This window comes from Suhomyces tanzawaensis (genome assembly GCF_001661415.1).
Source record: "Suhomyces tanzawaensis NRRL Y-17324 unplaced genomic scaffold CANTAscaffold_6, whole genome shotgun sequence".
Taxonomy (NCBI): Eukaryota; Fungi; Ascomycota; class Pichiomycetes; order Serinales; family Debaryomycetaceae; genus Suhomyces; species Suhomyces tanzawaensis.
The window spans coordinates 1220256-1243209 of NW_017963641.1; the positions used below are offsets into that span (position 1 = coordinate 1220256).

Below are 22954 nucleotides of genomic sequence, written 5' to 3' on the forward strand. Positions count from 1 at the left end.
ATACGGATCGGGTTATGCGCGGTGGACGTTGTTCTTGCTAGCGGCAGTGTCAGTAGCGGCAGAGACTAGGGGTAAGTTCTGAGGCAGACAGCGGGGCGGTAGTGGGGCCTGGGGTGCGGAGTCCTGGACGTGAGCCCTCGTCTTGTCTAAGCTATCGTGGTCCATGCTGAGAGCAGAACCAGATGGTGGCTGACGTGCTATCATGTGAAAGGTAGACAGTTCCGAATCTGGTTGTCAGTATGCGAGTACACGGCCGTTGGGCATCGCTTTGTTGATATACGAAAAACTCCGGTGGTCCAGGGTGCCGAGGAGTCCGAAGCAATGACAACCGGGTTGGGTCAGTGGTTGTGACTGCCAAGCCTGGTTGTTGTGGTGGTGGCAGGTGCTGGTAGCCGGTAGCTAGGTTTTGCAAGCCAGTACCCTCCGAAATCCAGGGTCCGATTACTATGAGGCGACTCTTATTGGGTGGATCCCGAAGACATACATGTTGGTGCAGACTGGCCACTGTAGAACCGTGCTGGACAATGGATAGGGTGACGAGAAGCAAAAGTGCAACCATGTAGTATCGTAAAATACCACTAGGACGTTCCGTGGTAGCAGAATCGCCTCCGTGGGAACAGTTCCTTCGAACTCCACTAGAAGGGTCCAACCGCTGTGAAAAGCTACTCAGCTATTTCTTACTACTCAGGGAATCCTCTCTAGATGAAAATTCCTTAATCACTAGAAGGGTCCAGCTGCTGTGAGAAGTTACTCAGCAGTTCTTACTTCTCAAGAAACGGCGCAACAGCCCCAAGATATTCCAAGCAGTTACTCACTCTGCCACAACTACCTGTTGCAAAAAACTAGCCACTAATCTCACTAATTTGCTCCTAACGTCTAAGGCGATATCGCTCCCTTTTATACGCGACTGACAATGGCTGCAAACAAATGGCTGTAAAGAACCAAAACCACCAAACACTACACCGAACACAGGTTAAAACAGCCCCAAAGCATCTACATCAATCTACTGCATTTTAGCCAACTTGCTATTGACTTCAGGGTAAATTGTCCATAAATAATATTAATATCAACTAGAACTGAAATGCTATGCCACCTCGGAAGAGGAGGAATTGCCAAAGTGGTGCACCGAGACGTGGGATCTGATGGCTTCCAACTTGATACCCTCCTTTCTGGCATAATTCTCCATTCCCCGTTGGTCAGCAGAACCAACGGTTTCCAACACGATCTCGTTGATTTCTTCTATTTCGTCCTTGATCTGGGGCAACGTCAAGTTGAGAATCAATCCGATGAACCCAGACACGGCGTAGCCGGTCTCCATCACAAGCACGATGGCATCCATGAATCCCGATAACGAACGGTTGTCACCAGTGTAGGTGAAGACGTGGTCGAACCAGTTCGACACCAAGACAGCACCAAAGCCTGGCAAGAGAGAGGCTGTGAGAACGAAACGGTCCCTTCTGGTGAATTCGGTGGTGGAAATGATCTTCACGCCCGAAACAGCCACGGAACAGTAGAGGAATGAGGTCATACCACCCAAAACCGCCTTTGGGATGGAGACAATTGCAGCAGCAAACTTGGAGAAGATACCCATAATAATCATGAAGAAAGCACACCAGTAGCCCACCTTTCTGTTGGCACACTTGGTGACTGAAATCACACCGTTGTTCTGAGCAAACGTGGACATTGGAGTCACGGTAAGTAATCCGGACAAAAGACCGTTAAAACCGTCTGCTAGCACTCCTCCTTGGATACGGGACTCGTAAAGCTCACCTTCAACCTCGAGACGCGACACGTCACAAGTGGCGGTGACATCACCAATGCATTCCATCATCAACACGATGTACACCGCCAAAAACGGCAATATCACTGGAGCATACACCTTCAATTTGAAGGTGTGCACCCACATAAAGGTCACGGAAGCTGCCTCGCTGATGCCAGATGATGAGAAGTAGCCACAGGCAGCTGCTACGATGCAGCCTACCAAAAGCCCGATGATCACAGCACAGGATTTCATGATGGGGGAACCGAATCTTTCAGCTAAAATAATGGAAACGTACACGAGGAAACCAAGCCCAACAAACTGGGCCGATCCCCACGGAAGCAGGTGCCTTCCAACCTCACACACCTTGCCAACACACGCAGAACCACCCACCCAGTCCAGGAAACCAGACTCGATCAACGAAATACCGATAAGTAACACCACAGGGCCGGTGACGATGGGTGGAAACATCTTCTGCAATGCCTTGGGAGGCAAGAACGAAAGAAGAATCTCGAGAAGAGAACACACCAAGCCACTGGCCAAGATGTGCCCATATCCGTCAGGGCACGCGAGAGGATTTCCGTCGGCATCCAGAGGACAGATGCCTGTTTTGTACATCAATGGCAACGCCTTGGTAACGATGGTGATGGTTGCAAACGACGTTCCCACCACAGAAAGCAAGCCAGTTCCGATATAATACTTTGTGCCTTTGATGTGGAACCGAGTGATCTGGATGCAGGTGAGAATGCCCGAAGTGATCAACGACGACGACACCAAGTAGTTGATGAGCGTGGGACTCATGTTGGTGGCTCCTCCGATGATGAGTGGTGGGGTCACCACACCAGCCAACATGGAAAGCGTGTGCTGGAACCCCAAAATCATTCCCAAGATGAGAGGCATTTCCGAGTCAAGGCCAAAGAACGGCTGGGTCTTGGGCTCTTTGGAAAGGAACGGAATTTCGGGTATGAAAAGATACCCATAGTCATAGTCACCAAGAAGTCCGTCCTTGGTGGTGAATTTGCGGACCAAACGACGTCCTAGAGTCTGGAAGTCGTATTTCATGTTGTTACTGGACTGGTGGATCAATGTGGGGAAAAGCAGCCATCATATATATACGTTGTGAGGCGATGCGTTAATTGTTCCTTATCGCTGCACAGCGATTGATTGAGCAGGGCCCTGATAACGGAAATGACTGCGTGCGATAAGATTAAGCGAGATAGAGGGTGCAAAGAGAAGAACTTACACACACACTGCCAATGCCAAGCAGGAGAAGGCCGGGAGAACTGCCCAGTTGGTGTGCCAGCATAAATGCGGAACCTTCGAGGAGTCTTGGACTAGCGGAACTAGCAACGATTAGGGTTTGGCATTCTTCCGTTTGCACCAAGTGCATCCTCGCCTAAGGTGGAGTTCCTGGTCGTGGGCGAGCCGATTCCAGGTGGAGAAGGCCAGAGATCGACGGCAGATAGGGCTGCAGAGGGCTACAGAGGGGGTGGGCACGGCTGGATAGTGGTGGTGGTGGTGATGGTGGTGGGTGGAGCAGGTCCTGGACCTGGCCATGGTCCACTTGCGCTGACTGCATGATTACAGCAGTTGGTGCCGAGACATGTGCACACTGCAGGCGGGGCCCGCGCGCGGGCCGCATCCCTGTTATCAGACGGCGATACTGGATTCAGGTGGGCACTTCGGAGAACCGCGAGAGAACGATGGTTATGGGGGCTTTGGGGTGGAACTGGGGCTAGGGCATCGCAGACTGGATGGGGATTAGAGGGTAGACGCCTCGGGAGGGTGGAATTTGTGGTATGTACACGACCCGAGATGGGTTTTTTCAGTTCGTACACGACCGAATGGTACACGCACGACCCATGACGTGATGGTTAGATGTTAGCGCTGGGTGCAGCACCTGACTGGCTCGCAGTGGCCATCGCTCGGAACGGAAAAGCTGAATAAGCCCCCCTCCGTCCGGAAGTTTCTGCCGGCCACGGGTTTCTAAATGCTTGGCACGCATGCCTCCAGACGCACACGACGCTTGCGCGAGGCCGACGTGTCAGGTGTCACCGATGGCACGATGACTTGGGTGTTTGCCCGTGGCCTCCGCAGTAAGGATCTGGCCTCCCCGTCCGGTGCATGAGCATGCCTGCCACGCTAGATCCTGGCCGTTAGCTTGCCCATGTGGTGCTGGCTGCGTTCAGCGCGGGATCTGACCCAGATCTCCGCCTAACACCGTGCCCAGACTGCGAATCGCAACCGCAAATCCAGTGCCACCCCACTGGTCAGGATTGCTTCCCGTATGCCCCTGCGGTTCTATAACCAACCCTGCATACATTTCTGCTGGCTGCACAATACCAGTTCCCGATTTGGCCCCACATCCCGGTTCGACTGCAGCACTCTTTGTCGTGGATTCCCGCACCACCACCGTTTCTGTTTTTTCTTGTCAAGTCATTCTCTCTACTGTCGTCTTTCGCTTTCTTTCTGTCGCATCACTGGCTGTTCATGTCCATATCCTCGTCACCATGCTCATAGCCTTGAACATCCGAAGGAAACACATCCAGCTCTTTCTTGGGCTCGGATTTCTTTTGGTCATCACACTCTCGCTTTCCAGCAGTCTGTATCTTGTTTCGGAAAACAGATACTTTACCAACAAAAACTTTGACCAGTTGGGCTCGAACGTCTACGAGTCCGTAGACGAGTCCGACGTGTCGGCAGGAGTGGATGCTCGACTCAAAAAGTTACACGACTCCAAAACCAGCGCAGATCTCGAACAGAAGTTCTGGATTCTCGACACCAGCATCAAGCATTCTTCATCCCTCAAGGTCCCAAATTACTACTACAACGACCAGCCAAAACCTCCCATCCAGCCTTTTGATCCAAGATTCACGTTGGCTATCTATTACCATGCCTTAAAGGTAGCATCGCGCACCAAGCACGACCGCGTAGACATACGACTTCCCTTCAACTGGGCAGACTGGGTGGACCTTTCGCCGTTGAACCGTTACTTGCTTGCCCCATCCAAGGATAAGCCCTCATGCAGTATTCTCGATGCCCGTCCCGAGGAGAGGAAGATGAATCAGGAGAAGAAAGAGAAAGAAGAACAGGAAAAGAAGGAGAAGGCCGAACTAGAAAAGCTCGAGAAGGAACGGAAGGAGAAGGAAGAGAAGGAGAAGAAAGAAAAGGAAGAGATGGAGAAGAAAGAGAAGGAAGAGAAAGAAGAGAAAGAAAAGAAGGAGAAGGAAGAGAAGGAGAAGGAAGAGAAGGAAAAGGAAGAAAAGGAAAAACAAGAAGAGAATAAAGACTCGGAACAAGCCCTGAAACGGGAAGTTCAGCCTGAAAATAGCATAGTGGAACAAACGACCAACCACGTAGACCAGGAACACATCTCCAAAAGACTTGATTCTGCTGATCCTGCCCTTTTCTGTCTCAACAACGGTCCCTCTGGTAGAGGAAACAAAGTGGATCCTGGATTTCACGTTTTCAAGCATCCAAGTACCACAACGCCTGAAAAAGCTATTCTTGCTGGGAAATCCTTCTTGTACTCTCATGCACCACCACCAAATGCTATCATTTTCCTCACTAAGGACGGTGCGTACAACATGACTGTTTCGACCGTCTCCAAGCTTTTGGATAACGGCCTCGTGGAGCAATACGTCAAGGACACAAAGTCCAAGACCATCGACGTGCTTGAACAATTCAATACCTTACAATCCGAGTATAAGGCAGAAAGTGTGTTAGTCATGAATAGCTATAAGGTCAAGATACCAGAAGAAAGCTTCATTTTCAACCACACCTCAATAATGCAATCTCTTGAAGATCAAGAATCCTTGGATGCTCGTGAAAAGAGCTATTTGCAAAGTTTGAAATACTCGGTTGATGCCGTCAAAAAGGGAGGCCCTCCCAAGTATTTCGAAGAAGCAAGATTGCTCCAAACCGCCATCGGAGATCATTATGATTGGAGATTCTTCAATGGAGTAATGTATGGGGTTTACGAGCAAACCTTGGTGCTTCACAGATTGGTCAGAGTCTGGCTCTCATTCACCCGTAAACACGGCATAACCACTTGGGTTGCACACGGTTCCTTGTTGTCTTGGTACTGGAATGGAATGGCATTTCCATGGGATAATGATATCGATGTCCAGGTTCCAATTATGGACTTGCACAAGCTTTCTCTCTTGTACAACCAAACCATGATCGTCGAAGATGCTGAAGATGGCTTTGGAAGATACTTTCTCGATTGTGGGACCTTCATCACCTTGAGAGAAAAAGGGAACGGAAAGAACAACATTGATGCCAGGTTTATCGACGTGGATACCGGGTTGTATATCGACATTACCGGGATGGCTGTTTCGAACACCAAACCTCCAGCCAGATACTTGAAATCGCCAATCGATGAAAAAAATGAAAACTATACTGCAATCAACACTGAACTTCAGTTATACAACTGTCGTAACCACCACTTTATCAGTCTTGACGAGATCTCTCCCTTGGTGAAGACTTACATTGAGGGTGAGATTGGGTATGTTCCAACCAAGTACTCTGAAATTCTTAAAGTCGAATACTCCAAAGGGTTGCTCAGCAAGAAGTTTGAGCGTCATGTTTATCTTCCACTGCTTAGACTCTGGCTTAAGGAAGAGGATTTGTTCTATTTCCTCAAGAACCCCAAAACATGGAATAATTTCCACACATACAACGAAAAATACTTGGATCTTCCATCTAATGGCACGTTCCAGATTGACGAATACGAGTTAACCCAAGAGCAAAAGAAGTTATTGCATCAAGAAGCCAAAGCCAGGGAAAAGGCAGGCAAAAAGGGAGTTGACAAATCCTTAACTGACTTGGATGCTGACTCCCTGAACCAAGTATTTGAGTTGGGGGTGGACGAATTGACGCAATTAATTCAAAAAGACGAAATCTTTGCCGAGTTGTACTCCACTCGGGAATTCACCTCTCATCACGAACAAGAAATCATGAGACTTCAGTTTAAGGTATCCACGGCCGAATTGATCAGAAAAGCACCCGACTTTCCTCCCTTGAAGTACGAGCCATTCTTGTACCGGAATCATATTGACTTGACCACCTACGAAAGTGAGGTGGAAAGGTACTTGGAGTTAGTGTCTGAGTACGAGTTGGACGCGAGCCGTAACAACGAAGCCATCTATTAATTCATATGCAACAAATATTGTCATTTTCATCATAATCATCATAATCATTCATTTAACACATTAATAATTTCTTACACCAGTCATCATTCATTTTTAACTAGGAGGTCCAACTGCCGTCTCCAACTAATTTATCCATTGTATATTACGCCAGGCGTGAGGCACACGTGTTGGCTATGAGCTCTGTGAAGGTATCATCGTGTCGGTCGATGTACACCAGAGATACTGCCGGTTATAACGGAGGTGCTAGGGTGATGATAATCGAACCATGTGGCCAAGATGGCCACTCATTGCCCCTTGATAGTAGATTACATAATACACACATTTTTATGATTTTTGGTGGGATGCCACATTTAGTTTATCTCGAAACAGATCTGCCGGTTAGGGCCATTAGAGCCGGTGAATCACCATACTGTGCCTCTTGGACCGTAGCGGCCATTCTGACGATAAACAGAAAAACGATTTTCCCGTGCATCCTGAAGTTAGCCAAAACGTCCTTACCAGGTTCTTGTAGCATTGTAGCTGATAATAAAACAAATAAAGCACCTAAAGCACCTAAAATACGACTACAAAGTAGTTTTATCGACGAGGTCGTTGGATGTCATTCTTGACTGGACTAATTATTACCAATTAATTATACTCCAGGATCATTCGGCAGGGCTGAATTCTCTCTGGACTCTATCTAGAATTCACAATATGCGAATCAGAAACGTTCCTATTGATAAAATAGCCGTGCTACGTACTTTTAATTTTAATTTCATAATTTGTCCGTTATTCCCGTTATCTTCCTCAATTACCCTTCCATGTTCGTCAGCTCCGACAACTTGGCCTGGGCCACAAGGTTGGATGGAGCGTCCATCCGTGGCAACATCACCTCAATCATACGGATCCGGTCGGGAGTTCCAAACTTTTCGTCTGCAAATAACCGGTCCAACTCGCCCGTAGTGGCCACTCGAATGGCTTCGTACCGTTTGGCGTTGAATAAAGGCAAGATACCCAAGTTGTTCCAGGGCTGGATATCGTTGTACGTGGCGTTCATACCGTGGATCAACCGCTCGATGGTGTAGCCATCGTTGTTCAACACAAACAAGTAGGTGTTATTGCACTCCCACTTACACATGGACGAAATCTCCTGGACCGTCAACTGAAGCGACCCGTCCCCCACGAATAAAATGACCCGACGGGACGGGTCGAGCTCGAGAGCGGCCATAGCAGCCCCAAAAGTGGCACCCACCGTAAACCCGATACTTCCCCATAGCACCTGGGAAATACCGATGGTGTGGTTGGGGAACCGGGACTGGACGATTCCGAACGCCGAGGTCCCCGTCTCGGTGACGATGATGTCGCCCTCGCGGAACCACGACGACACCTGGGTCCACAAGTACTCTTGGGTAAGGATGGTTTCTGGGGAAGCAGGCCCCGGTATTACCGATGGCCGAACGATGGGAGGGGGAATGTAGCCGGGATTAACGGCCCCACCCGCGGTCTCGATTTGCGCGAGCAAGCTGGCCAACGTCTCCTTCATCTGGACTCCCGGAAATGTGGCCTGACGGATCTTGGTGTAGTCGGAGTGAAACTCCACGAGGTTCTTGGTCTTGTAAGAGTAGGAAAACGAGCCAGTGTTAAAATCCGAAAGCAAGGCTCCCACCGAAAGAATGAGGTCCGCTGCTTCTACTGCCAGCCGCACCTCTGGCTGCGAAAGTGTGCCCACATACACTCCAGCAAACCGGGGATGGGCTTCGTTAAACCCGGACTTGCCCATAGGGGTGGTGAATACCGGAAACTGGGTGAGGTCCACCAAACGCTCCACCTCGCGAGTGCAGTGGTGGCGGGAGGCACAGGCGTCCACCAACACGATGGGGTTGTTGGCGTGGCGCAACAAGTGCAAGATGGACTCCACCACCTCGTGCTGGGCCTCAGGCTCGTTTGGCTTCAACCCCAAGTCGATGGGGGTGTGGAGCAAGTTGGCGGGCACTTTCAAGTCCACCAAGTTGGCGGGAAGTCCGATATACACCGGGCGTTGGCACACCCAGGCGTCGCGGATACACCGGTCGATCTCGGCGGGCGCCGTGGAGATGTCGGAGATGAACGCAGTGGTGTGGCTGATGTTGTTGGACATGCGGTGGAAGACGGTGAAGTCGCCGTTGCCAAGGGTGTGATGCAACAACAACTGCTTGGCCTGCGAGGCGATCGACGGCACCCCCACAACATGCACGAGGCCCACATGCTCGGCGTAGGCACCGCCAATACCGTTGAGGGCCGAAAGCTCGCCCACTCCAAAGGTGGTCACCAAGCACGCCAAACGCTTGATGCGCAGGTACCCGTCGGCGGCGTAGGCGGCATTGAGCTCGTTGGCATTCCCTGCCCACTTCATTCCAGGCACCTCGTACACCTTGTCGAGGAGCGAGAGGTTGAAGTCGCCGGGAAGCCCGAAGATGGTGGTGACATCGAGCTGGTGGAGCCGTTCGAAGAGATATCGCCCAAGAGTCACTTCGGTCATTGCAGCCAATTTGCAAACGGTGCAGCAAAAGTTGCAGCCGCTGCTGTCAAGATATAGCTCCTTGGGGCGGGCGTAAGCGCATATTGCCTGTAGCTCAAGCGCATAACGCATCCCCGGCCCGCGCACGCTAAACGCATACCCCTGCAAGCTGCTCGCCGGTCGCTGCTCGCTGCACCTCCAACTATCGCAGTATAGCCACCTGACCACCAGCAGGTGAGCACCCCCATTCCGCACCTATAAAAGGACACCATCCCCAACTGTCCACGAACCATTACAGCACTAGAAGAAACATCCCCACCACCCCCACCATGCGATAATATCTCCAAAAATAACACCACCTCCTCCTTCAGGGCCTAGACGCCAAGGGCAGACCCGCCCATGATAACGTGATCGTGGCGTGACCCAGTCGCCACCCCCATTTGTGTCGTATTTACCTCCTCGCCCCAGCGTACTGCCTGGTCCGCACGGGTAATCTATAGTCTGCCCAAAAAGCCGCACCCAACGTGATCGGTCACGCCCGCCCCAGCCAATGATAGGCGCGTGCACGTGAGCCATGCACGTGTGGGACTGTCCCCGCAAGCGCCAACGCGCGCCCACTTACCCGGCCCCGGCGCCTCACAGGCAATCACCTGAAATACATGTGAGTGGTGCCCCGTGATCCTTTTTTGTTTAAAACCCGCAGGACCCCCTCCATAAACAAACGTGATTTTCTTGAATTTACCTCCACAACTCCATCCCAATTGGTAAAGTATGTATGGTCCGCAGACACGGTGGCTGCTGGATGCACCTCTCGGTGCCATGCTCCTTGTCTTCTCTGCAGTTAGCTGGTAGCCGTTGTTGAAACCAGTCTGCCACGACAACTGAGTCTTCTCCCTCCACGTGATGGGTCTCTCGTGATCGAACCGCTACTAACCTCCCCCAGCATGGCTAAGAGAGAATCAGAACTTGTCCACGAACCGGAGAAGAAAAAGCTCCACAAGGACGACATCGCCATCGACTCCGAATTGCTCGGACAGCAATCGTCCTACGGCAACGAAACTGGAGGCCAGGGCGACCGTTCGGGCCCTGGCAAGTCCGAAACCTCGGAACACGACGAGGTGGCTGCTGCCGAAGCTGCTGCTGCTGCGGTAGCTGCCGTACACTCCAACGAGCAGGCCTCCCAGCAACACTTGGCGTACCAGAACGCGTTCAGACAACAACAGCAACAGCAACAGCAACAGCAACAACAACAACCCCCCAGATCGCCAGCGGACTCCAACCGTTCGCCTGCATCTTTCCCACCCCAGCCCACCACCTTGCCACCGCCCGGAGCAGGCAAGCCATCGCATGGGTCTGACGAGTGGCACAAGCAGAGAAGAGAAAACCACAAGGAAGTGGAGAGAAGAAGAAGAGAGTCCATCAATGTGGGCATCAAGGAGTTGGCGGCATTGATCCCCACCCCAGACACCAACAAGGCACAGATCTTGCAGCGTGCGGTCGAGTACATCAAGAGATTGAAGGAGAATGAGAACAACAACATCGAGAAGTGGACGTTGGAGAAGTTGTTGACCGAGCAGGCGGTGTCGGAGTTAAGTGCTTCCAATGACAAGTTGAAGCAGGAGCTTGAGAGGGCCTACCGGGAGATCGAGCAGTGGAAGGAGATGGCCAGAGCCTCCGAGGAGAAGAAGTGATGTATTTTATGTAATTTAGTGTATGATATGTTTATTGGTTCAGGTGACAGTGTAGTATTGATACAGGGATAAACCGATGATGGGATATTTATGGCCGCTAAGTGATTAGCGAGCCGTTTAATGCCAATGTTTGGCATGTCAGATTAATATCCAGGAATTCATATGGTAGCGCAGGACACTATAGGCACGTTCTTTGAAGCTGGAGGTTCATTAAATCTAACTTGAACGACGAGACAAAGCTGACTCTATTTCCTGGCTCCCCATTAGCATGTAATTGCTGAGTAAAAAAATGATAGTATCAACTTCGATGCATATTCAAGAGCTCCCAATTAAAATCATAGTAGGAAGAGTCTAAACCGTAGGCTTGATTCTCGACTCGAAACACCGTTTGGTTTCTCTGAAACTTCTGGCTCATTGCTCCATTTTATCCCATGCAAACTAATTCTATCTATTGTATCCATTTAGGACTGACTGTGAGCTACTGGTTTGTGTTGATGTCAAAGACATACTAAATTTCATATTACCAAACAGCTTGGCAGTACCGCAGGAGGCATACTCCGTCTTTAAACCTATTTCGTGCTCTCTAGTCAGATATGGTATGCAATTAATTAACACCTAACTAAACGGCACACGACAGAGTTTTCGCAACCAAAGTCGATCATTCTTACGGCTCCGTACTAATCAGCTGAGCTACTTCATTGTAGAACATACAGATAGAGTCTGGGTGAAATGGGGAGGACGTAATTGTAGATTCAAACAACCAGTCTACCCTTCGAACGATTCACACAGTTACTTCCACAGTATAGCCAGAAAACTAAGAATTTCTATGCTAGTTTGGACTCAGAAATTGTATATACACAAGAAGCACTCTAAGGCAAATATTTGAATTAACACCCTTTTATAGAGTTATTTTACACTAACTAGTATGCCCATGCATGATCCTGAAAGGATCATTTATTAACTCGTATGTGTTATTTCTCTACACAGCATTTGAACCAACATCGTGTTCCTCAATTTCTATTTTACTCATTTCTTGATTTACTCAGATTGTACTAAGATACTTACAAGAACACCATTTCGCTTCACTCGATTTCTCCAAAGCCCTCTATTTTTCTATTTTGACTTAGCAGAATCAAATAGCTTCTTTCAATTTGTCGTAATCTACACCTCTACCGCCGCGCCCCACCACCACCAATACCTCCCTGGCTACAAATCTCGCTAACCCTCGCTACCACCCCCGCGCTTGTCGCTACGCTCGCGGTAGCCACACCACCCCTCGCCAGATCCTCGTCCCACCGCGCACCGCTCCGCGATGATCCACAATCCATCTCTACCCATCATAACCAATCGCCACTCATCGCTCCACCACCATGACTGTGCCCTTCGACATAGATCCCTACGACACGCTTGGCGTCTCCAAGGATGCTTCCCCCATCGCCATCAAAAAGGCCTACAAGAAGCTCTGCTTGAAGCACCATCCTGACAAACTCCAGCAACACCACCACCAGCAACAGGACGACGATACCTTTCCCAAACTACAATTTGCATACAGTATACTTAGTGACGCCTCGAAACGACAACGGTACGACAGCACAGGCTCGTTGGAAGACGGCGCTGACGAGTCTGGGTTCGACTGGAAGGAATACTTCGACAACATCAACGACAAAATCACGGTGGAAATGATCGACGAAGACAGGGCAACCTACCAAGGCTCGGATGAGGAACGCGACGACATCATCACCAACTTCATCTACTACGAAGGCGACTTCTTGAAGTTGTTCGAGGTGATTCCTCACCTCGAATTTACAGAAAGCGAGGAGCAACGGGTGTTCACCATCATTGAGGATGCTGATACCATCGATAAGGAGGCGTTGAAGACGTGGGGCAAGTACAAGAAGAGCCGCAAGACCAAAGTCAAGCAGATGTTGAAGAAATTGGCCAAGGAGGCCAAAGAGGCCCTTGAGTTGGAGAAATCCATCAAGAACAAGGACTCTGGTAAAGACTTGGCGCTGCTCATTAAGAGCAGACAGTCGGGCCGTTTGGACAACTTGATCAGCTCGTTGGAGAGTAAATATGGCGGCAAGAGAGGCAAAAAACGGGACGAGATTGACGACGACGAGTTCGAGCGAATCCAGAGAGGCTTGAAGAAGAAGCGCTCCAGCTAAGGTCCAGATGACCAGTGGGGCCTGGGGAGGGCTCTGGCTGAGCCACCAGTCATTACTGATTTCCGGAGCTAATGAAGAAAGATGTACTCTCGGAAACAGAGCATGAATGGAATGCATACCATCACGAAAGAGTGGCTACGGGTTGCCAAGCGACTCGCCGTAGAATACCAGCTGATGATAATATACTAATTTATTAGTGAAGAATAAAATTAAAAATATCAATTGTAGCCAGAAATAAAGTAGCCACAAGTGAATTGAAATTCGAGATTTCATAGCCATTGCTCCCGTAATTTGTGTCCTAATTCAGTTTGAAGAACCCGACGGTGCTACCACCACTGGTTCGTCTACGCCGAACTGTATCGTTGTTCTATTCGTGTTGCAGACCTGAAAAACTCGTGACTGGCGAGTCTCTCTCCACGGTTCTCTTCAGCTCTGCCTCTTGAACTCATGACTGCCGAGTCTCGCTTCACGGTTCTCTTTCGCTCTACCTCTTGGTTGTGGGTGTTTCCTCCGCCATGCTTGGTGTAGTGTTGTAGCGCCGTTGTAGAGCCTGTGCTGGCTGCCACTACCAGTTTGCCTCCAACAACCTGCCACTCCCTACCGCTTCTGGCTACTACCACCAGTCTACAGTGGCTCCATCTGGCTTCCGTGTGTAGTGCCCTTTGGCTGCCGTTTCCTGCCACTTCCTGCCACTTCCTGCCATTCCCACCGTGTGTAGTACCTTTTGGCTGCCATTCGCGACGCGTTTTCACTACTTATAAACATCGCCCCAGCACTTTTGATCAGACTTCCCATCACCACTCCGCATGTCAGACTACGCTGATTCTGACTCCGACTTCAGTGAAGGGTCGGCAGACTTCCAGCCTTCGCCCCCTGCGAAGAAAGCAAAGTCGCCTGCCTCGCAGTCCACCTCCATCCCCAGCAAATCACCTACCCCCATCCCCAAGAACGGCAATGCCTCCGACCAGTACCAGAAGCTCTCTCAATTGGAACACATCCTCAAGAGACCAGACACCTACATCGGGTCGGTGGAAAAAACTGGGATCGAGATGTGGTGCTACGACGCTGCCAGCGAATCCATGGTCTACAAAGAGGTCAACATCGTGCCTGGGTTGTACAAGATCTTCGACGAGATCTTGGTCAATGCTGCCGATAACAAGATCCGGGACCCTTCCATGAAGAACATCAGGGTCAAGATTGACCCCGAAAACAACACTATTCTGGTGATGAACGACGGTAAGGGTATTCCGGTGGAAATCCATGATAAGGAAAAGATATACATCCCCGAGTTGATTTTTGGCAACTTGTTGACCTCCTCCAACTACGACGATGACGAGAAAAAGGTCACTGGTGGTAGAAACGGTTATGGTGCCAAGTTGTGTAACATTTTCTCCACTCAATTCGAGTTGGAAACCGCCGATTTGAACACTGAGCTCACCTACAAACAGACCTGGACCCAAAACATGTCTAAGGTGACCAAACCTAAGATCACAAAGATGAAATCCAAAAAAGAGTACACTAAGGTCACTTTCAATCCAGACTTGAGCAAATTTGGCATGGAATCGCTAGATGAGGAGATTTTGTCAGTTTTGAGAAGAAGAGTCTACGATATGTGTGGTACCGTTAAAGATTGCAACATCTACTTGAACGATAAGAAGTTGGCTATTCGTAATTTCAAGGGCTATGTGGAAATGTATGTCAATGCAATCAAAGCAAGAAATCCTGACGACTTGCCTCAGGGCGGGGAAATCAAAAACTACACCACTATCGTTCATGAAGTGTTCAATGACAGATGGGAGCTTGCATTTGCCGTGAGTGATGGAAGTTTTAACCAAGTAAGTTTTGTGAACTCAATTGCCACAACTTCAGGTGGTACCCATGTTAAGAATACCGTGGATCAAATCGTCACCAAGTTGGTAGACACCTTGTCTAAAAAAGAGAAAGGCAAAAAAAAGTTAATGATTAAGCCTCAAGAGGTCCGTAATAATATGTTCCTTTTCCTTAACTGTTTAGTTGAAAATCCTGCCTTCACTTCCCAAACTAAGGAACAATTGACTACTAAAGTAAGTCAGTTTGGTGGTAAAGCTAGTGAAAAATTGGTTATTAGTGACCAGTTTATCAACAAGATTTTGAAAACTAGTATCGTCGACAAGATAAGGGCTATCTCCAATGCGAATGAAGACAAGGCTCTACAAAAGGCAGATGGTACCAGAAAACTGAGAATTAAGAACCAAGTAAAATTGGTTGATGCTAATAGAGCTGGTACAAAAGACGGATATAAGGCTACCCTTATCTTGACTGAAGGTGACTCTGCGCAGGCTTTTGCGGTCAATGGTTTGACAGTGGTGGGTAGAGATTACTACGGTTGTTTTCCTTTGAGAGGTAAATTACTAAATGTCCGTGAAGCGTCTGCTGACCAAATCGCAAAGAATTCCGAGATCAAAGCATTAAAGGAAATTATTGGTTTGCAGCATAAGAAAAGTTACAGTGCTGAGAACATCAAAACGTTAAGATATGGTCACATTATGATAATGACAGATCAAGATCATGATGGATCCCATATCAAAGGTTTGTTGATCAATTTTTTTGAAACAAGTTTTCCTGGTCTTTTGAACATTCCGGGATTTTTACTCGAATTCGTAACTCCTATTGTCAAAGTGACCATCAAAAAGAGAGGTGGTGGGAAGGAGGTTATTCCATTCTACTCGATGCCTGAGTTCGAAAGGTGGCGTGAAAATGAGGGAACACAATGTCGTTGGACCCAGAAGTACTACAAGGGTTTGGGTACATCGTTGGAAACAGAAACAAGAGAATATTTTGCTGACTTGGATAAACATTTGAAAACATTTCACGCTTTGCAGGAAGATGATAAGCAGTATATTGATTTAGCTTTCTCTAAGAAGAAGGCTGATGAAAGAAAGGAATGGTTGCAAGGATTTGTTCCTGGGACCCATTTGGAACATGATATAACTGAGATTCCAATCAGTGATTTTATCAACAAGGAATTAATTTTATTCTCAATGGCTGATAATGTTAGATCTATCCCTTCAATGTTAGATGGTTTCAAACCAGGGCAGCGTAAAATTCTTTTTGGTTGCTTCAAGAGAAATTTGAGAACTGAAATTAAAGTTTCACAGTTGGCTGGTTACGTCTCTGAGAAAACTGAATACCACCATGGTGAAGCTTCATTGATTCAAACAATTATTGGTTTGGCACAAAATTTCATTGGTTCCAACAACTTGAATTTATTGAAGCCAAATGGTGCATTTGGTAGTAGAGCTGCTGGTGGTAAAGATTTCTCGGCTGCGAGATATATTTTCACAGAAATTAATGAAATAACCAGAAAGATCTTCAACCCTCTCGACAACCCTTTGTACACTTATGTGCAAGAAGATGAACTGACGGTTGAGCCTCAGTGGTATTTGCCCATTATTCCTATGGTTTTGGTAAATGGAGCAGAAGGTATTGGTACCGGTTGGTCTACAAACATTCCACAATTCAATCCAGTTGACTTGGTCGATAATATTAGAAGACTCATGAATGGTGAACAACCTCAAGAAATGATCCCATGGTACAAAGGTTGGGAAGGTTTTATTGAGAAGAATGGATCTGAACGGTTTAAAGTTATGGGTAAGATTGAGCAGGTTGATGAAACTACTCTTGAGATCACCGAGATCCCTGTAAAGACTTGGACCAATAATGTGAAAGAATTCTTATTGGCCGGGTTAGGTAACGAAAAGACAACAGCTTGGATCAAAGACATGGAGGAGCATCATGGAATTAACATTAAATTCGTTATCAAGTTAACGAGTGAGGAAATGGCTAAATCGTTGAAGGTGGGCTTGTTGGAAAGGTTCAAGTTAATCTCCTCGATTAATTTGAGTAACATGGTTGCCTTTGATCCCTTGGGAAGAATCAAGAAGTATGATTCACCTCTCGGTATATTAAGGGACTTCTACTTTGTCAGATTAGAGTACTACCAAAAGCGTAAAGATTTCATGACTGAAGACTTACAAAATCAATTAACTAAATTGAGTGAGCAAGCTAGATTTATCAAGTTGATCATCGATAAGAGATTGTCAGTGTCAAACAAGAAGAGACTTGAGTTGGCAAAAACCTTACAAGATCATGGATTTGTAATGTTTGGGAAGGATAGTAAGCCTATCAAAATGGAAATCAGCTCCAAATTGTTCGTAGAGGCCGATCAGGAATTGGAGGAGGAGGAAGAAGAAATCGGGGATATTAGTCAATTGAATGCTGCTGGATTACCAGGTACTGATGATGACAATCAAAATGAACATAAACCAGAAAACATTTACTCATACTATGATTACTTGTTAGGAATGGCTATTTGGTCATTGACTAAAGAAAGATACGAAAAATTGTTGAAGCAGAAGGATGAAAAGGAGGAAGAACTCAACATCTTGTTAAGAAAATCGGCAAAGGACTTATGGAATGAAGATCTAGACGATTTTCTTGTTGAGTGGGAACGTTTCTTAGAAAGGGATTATCAGGACAGAGCCAACTTGGCAAGTGGCCCCGGATCTAAAACCAAGGGTAAGCTGAAGAGGGCGCCAAAGAGAAAAGAAATTAAGAAAGAGGACGATGATGAAGAATATGGCCCAACAAAGAAAAAACCAGCGGTTGCAAAACCCAAGGCTAAAGTTCTCAAAACCACTGTGCGTAATACAACCCCGCCACAACCCGAAGTGAAGGTCGAAAAGAAGCCTGATGTCTTGTCGTTTTTTTCGAGCACCCCAACTACGAAGACGAAGACTGCCAAGGCTGCCTCAAAGCCTACGAAGGAAATTATTTCCTTGTTTGACAGCGATGAAGACGACGATATTCTTATGAATAATTCTAGCAACTCGTCCTCCTTCACTAGCGGAACCCCAGCTCCTGCGGCCCCGCCCGCGTCTGCATCTGCGTCTGCGTCTACAGCTGCGTCTACAGGACCAAATGCCGGACATGCCAGTAAGGCCAAGGCTAATGTGCAGTTGGACGACGAGCTCGCGGATTTAGAGGTGCAGGCCAAGGAGTTCCAGGTTCCCGCCACGGGAAGACGGAGAGCGGCCCCCAAGGTGTCGTATAAGGTGGACGAGCTTGACGACGACGACGACGTGGACGACGACGTGGACATGGAGTCTGCCACTGAAGAAAGCGACGACGACGTATATGAGGATGACTAAGCCACCATGCGGACATAGGCACGGTGTGATACGGTGCATCATTTTACGATGAGTGAACGTGAGCAGAACAGCTTTTCTAGCAAGTTTAGACTGGCCATGCTCTCGTAACCACAACATGCATGGCTAATTATACTTAACACAATAGTGGCTTCGCCTCCGCGATGCCCGTGCTATTTCTCTTGCTAACACACAGGCCATACATCCATCCACGCATATCTGTAGCGAACGCTGGAGGCCTAAACGACAAGCTATATAATTATTACTTTGACAAATGTAAAAGATACACCATGACTTCTGTGCATGCTACCATTAATGGCGTTACCTAGCCGTTCTCCCCCATCCGTTCAGCTCATTCCCATCACTGGCATTATCCTGCCTCTCTAGCCCTGCCCCCACCTCCTCCTCCACTTCCAACATCCGCACCCACACGACCTCTGGTGCTATTGTTCCGAAACAATTCCTACCAGTCAAATTGGTCACTGAGAAAAGAAGTGCTATCCACACACACCTCTCATCGACCAGTCCGATCCAACGCCTGCCCAGGGTGAAATTGTCTGCCCCGCCACCACCACAGCAAGTGCTACTGCCCATTCTTGGGGTACCTTTTTGGGATTGATATGATTTATTTCGAGGCCAACGTCACTACTTCCATACCTACAAGCCCCATGTACAATAATAGCAACACCAACGGCCAGTACCTTGGCGACTACTCTTACCAGCAGCAGCTTCACCAGCAGCAGCTCCACCACCAGGCACAACAACAGCAGCAGCAGCAGCCACAACAGCAACAACAGCAGCAGCAGCAGCCACAACAGCAACAACAGCAGCAGCCACAACAACAGCAGCAACAGCAGCAGCAGCAGCAGCAAGCCAAGTCCCAGCAGCAACAACCACAGGCAAACAACCAGCAGGCTGCTCAGCAGGGCCATGCCAACTACTACCAAGCATCAGCACCTTCCACCAACAGCAACGTCGCTGCCAAGTTCACCCCCCAGGACATCCAGGTGTTGCGCCAGCTTCTTGTGGCAGGCGAGAAGCACAAGTGGAAGCAGATCACCAAGGAGGTCAACCAGTCGTCCACGCAGAACGCCCAGCTCCAGCAGTACGGCAGCTCTAACGGCTCGATCAGCCCCAACGGCCAGAAGTCTTCTGCCCAGGCCAAGAACGTGTCGCCCACCTTCGTGATCAAACAGTACCAGAGCTTGTTGGGCTTGCCTAGCAGCGCTCTCTACTTCGGCAGCTTGGGCAGCTCGTTGCCGTATGTTGCCAGTGCCAACGGATGGGACAATATCAGCGACTCGTCCTACCAGCACCAATTTGGCGAAGACATCGAGTAGGTTTGTGCTAATTATAAACTCGGTGTGCTTGATTATTCTTTTCCCCTCTGTGTTATTAAATGTTATTTACTTCTCTAATATAGTCATGCTAGAATGATGTAGACCGCATGAGACTCTTGCTATCGTGGTGACTCGTGTTAGAGTGATACCGTATGAGGCTTGTGCTAGAAGCACTTCGAAGACAATGCCCAACCATAGCACTTTTGTGGTTTATGATCGGTCCTTTTGTGTCGGACATCTCTCACCACAATTGTCTATTGTGGAGGGAAGATCGTTCTTGCGGAGTCAGAACTCCGACTATTACTGAGATCGTCGCAGGACCGTGCCGTGACTTGGGGATCTGCCTGTGGTAAAGACCCGTCCGGATTGAAGAGGTCTCGGCATCAAGCCACTCGTCTCTTATCGATATCAGTAATCACAGATCTTATGAACCACACTTCAATAATGACCAGGGATACGTAAAATTCGAAAATTGAAAATTAGTTTGATTTGGGTCCGGATTGCCCTCGGGAGTACTAAAAGTCATAGTACTTCTGCATGTGTCCGTCCTCCTCACTTTCTGGAGTGGATTATGCTCTACTCCTTCAAGGTAGCTCCTCAAATGGCTCGGATCAACTATTACAGATCTCAAAAGCAGCTGATAGAGCAAAGCGAGAATATCTCTGAAAATACCAATTTCTTCAACTGTTCTAGTCGGATTTCCAACTAATAAAATCCCATGGATTTTCAAGTGATCCGGACCAAATGGCTTCCAATTTGCCCCCAACTGGCCCGAGATATTGATCCAGTTGTAGGATTCGCCTCTAATTTGCACTTTTCATAACCAATTGCACTCTTGTCCACCCTTCATGCAGCCTCCTGGCACGACTTGCACTCGTTTGTCTCGCTGGCCAAAAACGAGGTGTCGTACTTATCGATGTGTCCCAACTCGACCTTTCCCTCCAACCGGTCCCGGACCAACACTTTGAGCATCTTGGAGTCGGGAAACCCGTCGTAGTAGTAGCTTTCCGACTGCAGTCCGTCCTTGTCACCATACTTGAGGGCCAAATCGCGATTTTTGAACCGTCTCTTGTAGATGATCTCTTCTTCGTGGGGACTCTTGGAGAGCGTCACCTGGAAAGTGCCTGGCTGGTCCACCACTGGCTGGAGCGAGATTTCGTTGAGTTTGCCTTCAAACGTCTGGAGAAGCTCTTGGAGGTACCATACGGCACGGTTGTGCCACTTGCACTTGGAGCAATACTTTATGGTAACCTTTGGATACGACGACATGGAGATGGTTACTGCAGGGTCTGATGGCTTACGTGACGTTGACAGATGTGTCAGAGATGTCTAATCTGACTATGTCTGATTCGCTCTTATCGGAGTATTTGGCATTCTCACGACCTGACATCGATTGAAGAATTCTATAAGTGTATATTAACGAGTCTAGCTCGGATGTGTAGACACTGCCATTAAAGGCGTGGCTGAGCTGGTAGGAGTGGCTAAATGAGTCCTCGCACCAATGGCATGCTTGGCTACTTTATAGCTGAGCAGTAGTCATTCCAAAGTGTTCCAGGCAAAGCGTCTTGGTTATTACGTCTGCCCGTTGGCAGCTCTCAGGTATTTGTGACGATTCCAAGGACTGAATGATGTGCAAGCAGCCGAGTTTAAAGTGTCAAACTTAACCAGTCCCAGTTGTTGGCATCATGTTCCTCGTTGTCCACCGATTGCTCTCTATTGCTAGTGTGGCTTGGCTCGGGAATTGAGTCCACCCCATCAACGTAGAACTTCTCTTCTTCCAAGAACTGTTTGCTCGGAGCATTTGTCCGGAGCTGAGTGAGGTCGGTCAGAGAACCCCTGGCCAGCTTGGAGATTTTCTTGATCTTGTTGGCTGAACTTCTGGCTGGTTGCTTCTTGGTGGATGCCAGCACCAGATCTTTTGTGCCTGCGAGGCTGTTGACTATGCGTACGTCGTTTTTGGTGAGAGATGTTGGATTCAAATCGTCTCCATCCCTATCACCATTTACTACTGAAGATGACTTCTTGGCCGTATTCCCAGTAGCTCCTCTCTGTCTCTTCTTGATTACGTCCGTTTTCAAGCTTAGAGGACGCACAACCCCGTGCAACTTCAAGAACAAGCCACAAGCGTTGCACAATGGCTCGCCAGCAGGGTTTCTTCTCCACAACGGAGTCGTTTTGGTGTGACAATTTGTACATTGGGTGTTTTGGCCGCTCAGAGGACCTGCTCCACTGCCCAAGGACTTCAACGAATCATCGGCACCGGTCTTTTTCTTCACTTTTGAGGGCTTGGATTTTTTGGAGTTCGGTTTCCCCAGGGATTCTTTCCAGTTGCTGAGAGAGGTGGATGACGGAAGCGACTGTGACAAGAGGTCCTGCTCGCCAGCAGTCTGGAGGTTGCTGATGGAAGAGTTGTGGAAAAACATCGAAGGTTCCTGGGCCACCACCGAGAAGTCTTTCTGGGTGGGAAGCTGGGGCAAAGGTCCGATGTCGATGACTGGCGACTGGTGTGATTGCGGAAGCGACGACGCCTGGAAGTGGAAGGTATCTGAGGGCACGGAGCTGGGGTGTGGAAACAGCGAGTTGGGAGTCTGCGATATCGAGCCGTTTGCAATAGGTCTTCCTGTAAAAGTGGAGTTGATGCTCAGCTGGTGGTAGTCAGGCAAGCTGACGAGCGAGTTGTCGTTGCGCAAAAAGTGGGTGGGCGTGGTGACGTTACTCCCGTTGGAAATGGAGCTGCCCTGGTTATAGCCCATACCTCTGCCACTGGCATACTGGTTCAAGATGTTCGAGGGTCCCACGCTGGAAGCAATGGATGCTCTTGAGCCATAGTGGTTGCGCTGGTCCGCGTTCAGGGTTCTGGGATCCGATAAGAAGTCGGGAACCAACTCGAGATGCTCGTGGTTGAAGTTGCTGTTGGGGCCCTCGAACGCCAACGGATCCAAGCTGAACTCAAACGCAGACCTGCCTGGCTTGTAGCTGTTCGCGTGGGGGCTCGATCTGTGCTGGGAGGGTGTGGAACGGGACGCTGAAGCGGGAGTCAAGTTGCTCTTCATGCGGTCGTTATGCAAAGAAAGGGAGAGGTTGGAGTGGAGGGAATGTGACGGAAGATGGTTGATGGCCGTGATCATGGGCGAGAACTCTGCTGGCCGTTTTTTGGAGCTGTTGTCGGGCTCGGTGGCAAACA

The 22954-nt window shown here is 48.7% G+C and overlaps 10 protein-coding genes across 10 annotated transcripts; 6 read left to right on the forward strand and 4 right to left on the reverse strand.

The window, feature by feature from the left end:
* Positions 1 to 1084: 1084 nt before the first annotated feature.
* On the reverse strand, positions 1085 to 2821 carry XUT1 (Xut1p; the record flags this gene model as incomplete). The annotated part of the gene is made up of 1 exon (XM_020206948.1): positions 1085 to 2821. The coding sequence occupies one exon, from the start codon at positions 2819 to 2821 to the stop codon at positions 1085 to 1087; it is 1737 nt and encodes a 578-aa protein (XP_020063342.1).
* A 1196-nt stretch (positions 2822 to 4017) lies between these two features.
* Positions 4018 to 6999, forward strand: MNN4 (Mnn4p). Its single transcript, XM_020208324.1, has 2 exons — positions 4018 to 4866; positions 4987 to 6999. The coding sequence occupies exons 1-2, from the start codon at positions 4270 to 4272 to the stop codon at positions 6910 to 6912; spliced, it is 2523 nt and encodes an 840-aa protein (XP_020063343.1). The 5' UTR covers positions 4018 to 4269; the 3' UTR covers positions 6913 to 6999.
* On the forward strand, positions 6836 to 7611 carry CANTADRAFT_299426 (uncharacterized protein). Its single transcript, XM_020208323.1, has one exon. The coding sequence runs from the start codon at positions 7086 to 7088 to the stop codon at positions 7518 to 7520; it is 435 nt and encodes a 144-aa protein (XP_020063344.1). The 5' UTR covers positions 6836 to 7085; the 3' UTR covers positions 7521 to 7611.
* Positions 7612 to 7702: 91 nt separating this feature from the next.
* On the reverse strand, positions 7703 to 9409 carry PDC11 (indolepyruvate decarboxylase 1; the record flags this gene model as incomplete). The annotated part of the gene is made up of 1 exon (XM_020210415.1): positions 7703 to 9409. One exon carries the CDS (start codon positions 9407 to 9409, stop codon positions 7703 to 7705), a length of 1707 nt encoding a protein of 568 aa, XP_020063345.1.
* Positions 9410 to 10332: 923 nt separating this feature from the next.
* On the forward strand, positions 10333 to 11079 carry CBF1 (Cbf1p; the record flags this gene model as incomplete). Its single annotated transcript, XM_020211157.1, has 1 exon — positions 10333 to 11079. The coding sequence occupies one exon, from the start codon at positions 10333 to 10335 to the stop codon at positions 11077 to 11079; it is 747 nt and encodes a 248-aa protein (XP_020063346.1).
* Positions 11080 to 12449: 1370 nt separating this feature from the next.
* CANTADRAFT_54931 (uncharacterized protein) lies at positions 12450 to 13244 on the forward strand (the record flags this gene model as incomplete). The annotated part of the gene is made up of 1 exon (XM_020210383.1): positions 12450 to 13244. One exon carries the CDS (start codon positions 12450 to 12452, stop codon positions 13242 to 13244), a length of 795 nt encoding a protein of 264 aa, XP_020063347.1.
* An 806-nt stretch (positions 13245 to 14050) lies between these two features.
* TOP2 (DNA topoisomerase 2) lies at positions 14051 to 18433 on the forward strand (the record flags this gene model as incomplete). The annotated part of the gene is made up of 3 exons (XM_020210377.1): positions 14051 to 17908; positions 17960 to 18159; positions 18220 to 18433. The coding sequence occupies 3 exons, from the start codon at positions 14051 to 14053 to the stop codon at positions 18431 to 18433; spliced, it is 4272 nt and encodes a 1423-aa protein (XP_020063348.1).
* Positions 18434 to 18905: 472 nt separating this feature from the next.
* Positions 18906 to 20193, forward strand: CANTADRAFT_299852 (uncharacterized protein). Its single transcript, XM_020208325.1, has 2 exons — positions 18906 to 19185; positions 19264 to 20193. Exons 1-2 carry the CDS (start codon positions 19051 to 19053, stop codon positions 19768 to 19770), a joined length of 642 nt encoding a protein of 213 aa, XP_020063349.1. The 5' UTR covers positions 18906 to 19050; the 3' UTR covers positions 19771 to 20193.
* Positions 20194 to 20616: 423 nt separating this feature from the next.
* Positions 20617 to 21039, reverse strand: CANTADRAFT_23323 (uncharacterized protein; the record flags this gene model as incomplete). The annotated part of the gene is made up of 1 exon (XM_020206950.1): positions 20617 to 21039. One exon carries the CDS (start codon positions 21037 to 21039, stop codon positions 20617 to 20619), a length of 423 nt encoding a protein of 140 aa, XP_020063350.1.
* Positions 21040 to 21815: 776 nt separating this feature from the next.
* On the reverse strand, positions 21816 to 21965 carry GAT1 (Gat1p; the record flags this gene model as incomplete). Its single annotated transcript, XM_020208821.1, has 1 exon — positions 21816 to 21965. A coding segment is annotated over one exon (150 nt), but the record flags the coding sequence as incomplete, so codon positions are not given.
* Positions 21966 to 22954: the final 989 nt, after the last annotated feature.

Bases quoted from the DNA above. Each gene is read 5' to 3' on its own strand.
- MNN4 (XM_020208324.1), top strand. From the start codon at position 4,270: ATGCTCATAGCCTTGAACATCCGAAGGAAACACATCCAGCTCTTTCTT. The intron at 4,867-4,986 runs GCCGAACTAGAA...AAGAAGGAGAAG, and splicing joins AACAGGAAAAGAAGGAGAAG to GAAGAGAAGGAGAAGGAAGA.
- CANTADRAFT_299852 (XM_020208325.1), top strand. From the start codon at position 19,051: ATGATTTATTTCGAGGCCAACGTCACTACTTCCATACCTACAAGCCCC. The intron at 19,186-19,263 runs GCACAACAACAG...CAACAGCAGCAG, and splicing joins AGCAGCAGCTCCACCACCAG to CCACAACAACAGCAGCAACA.
- CANTADRAFT_299426 (XM_020208323.1), top strand. From the start codon at position 7,086: ATGAGCTCTGTGAAGGTATCATCGTGTCGGTCGATGTACACCAGAGAT.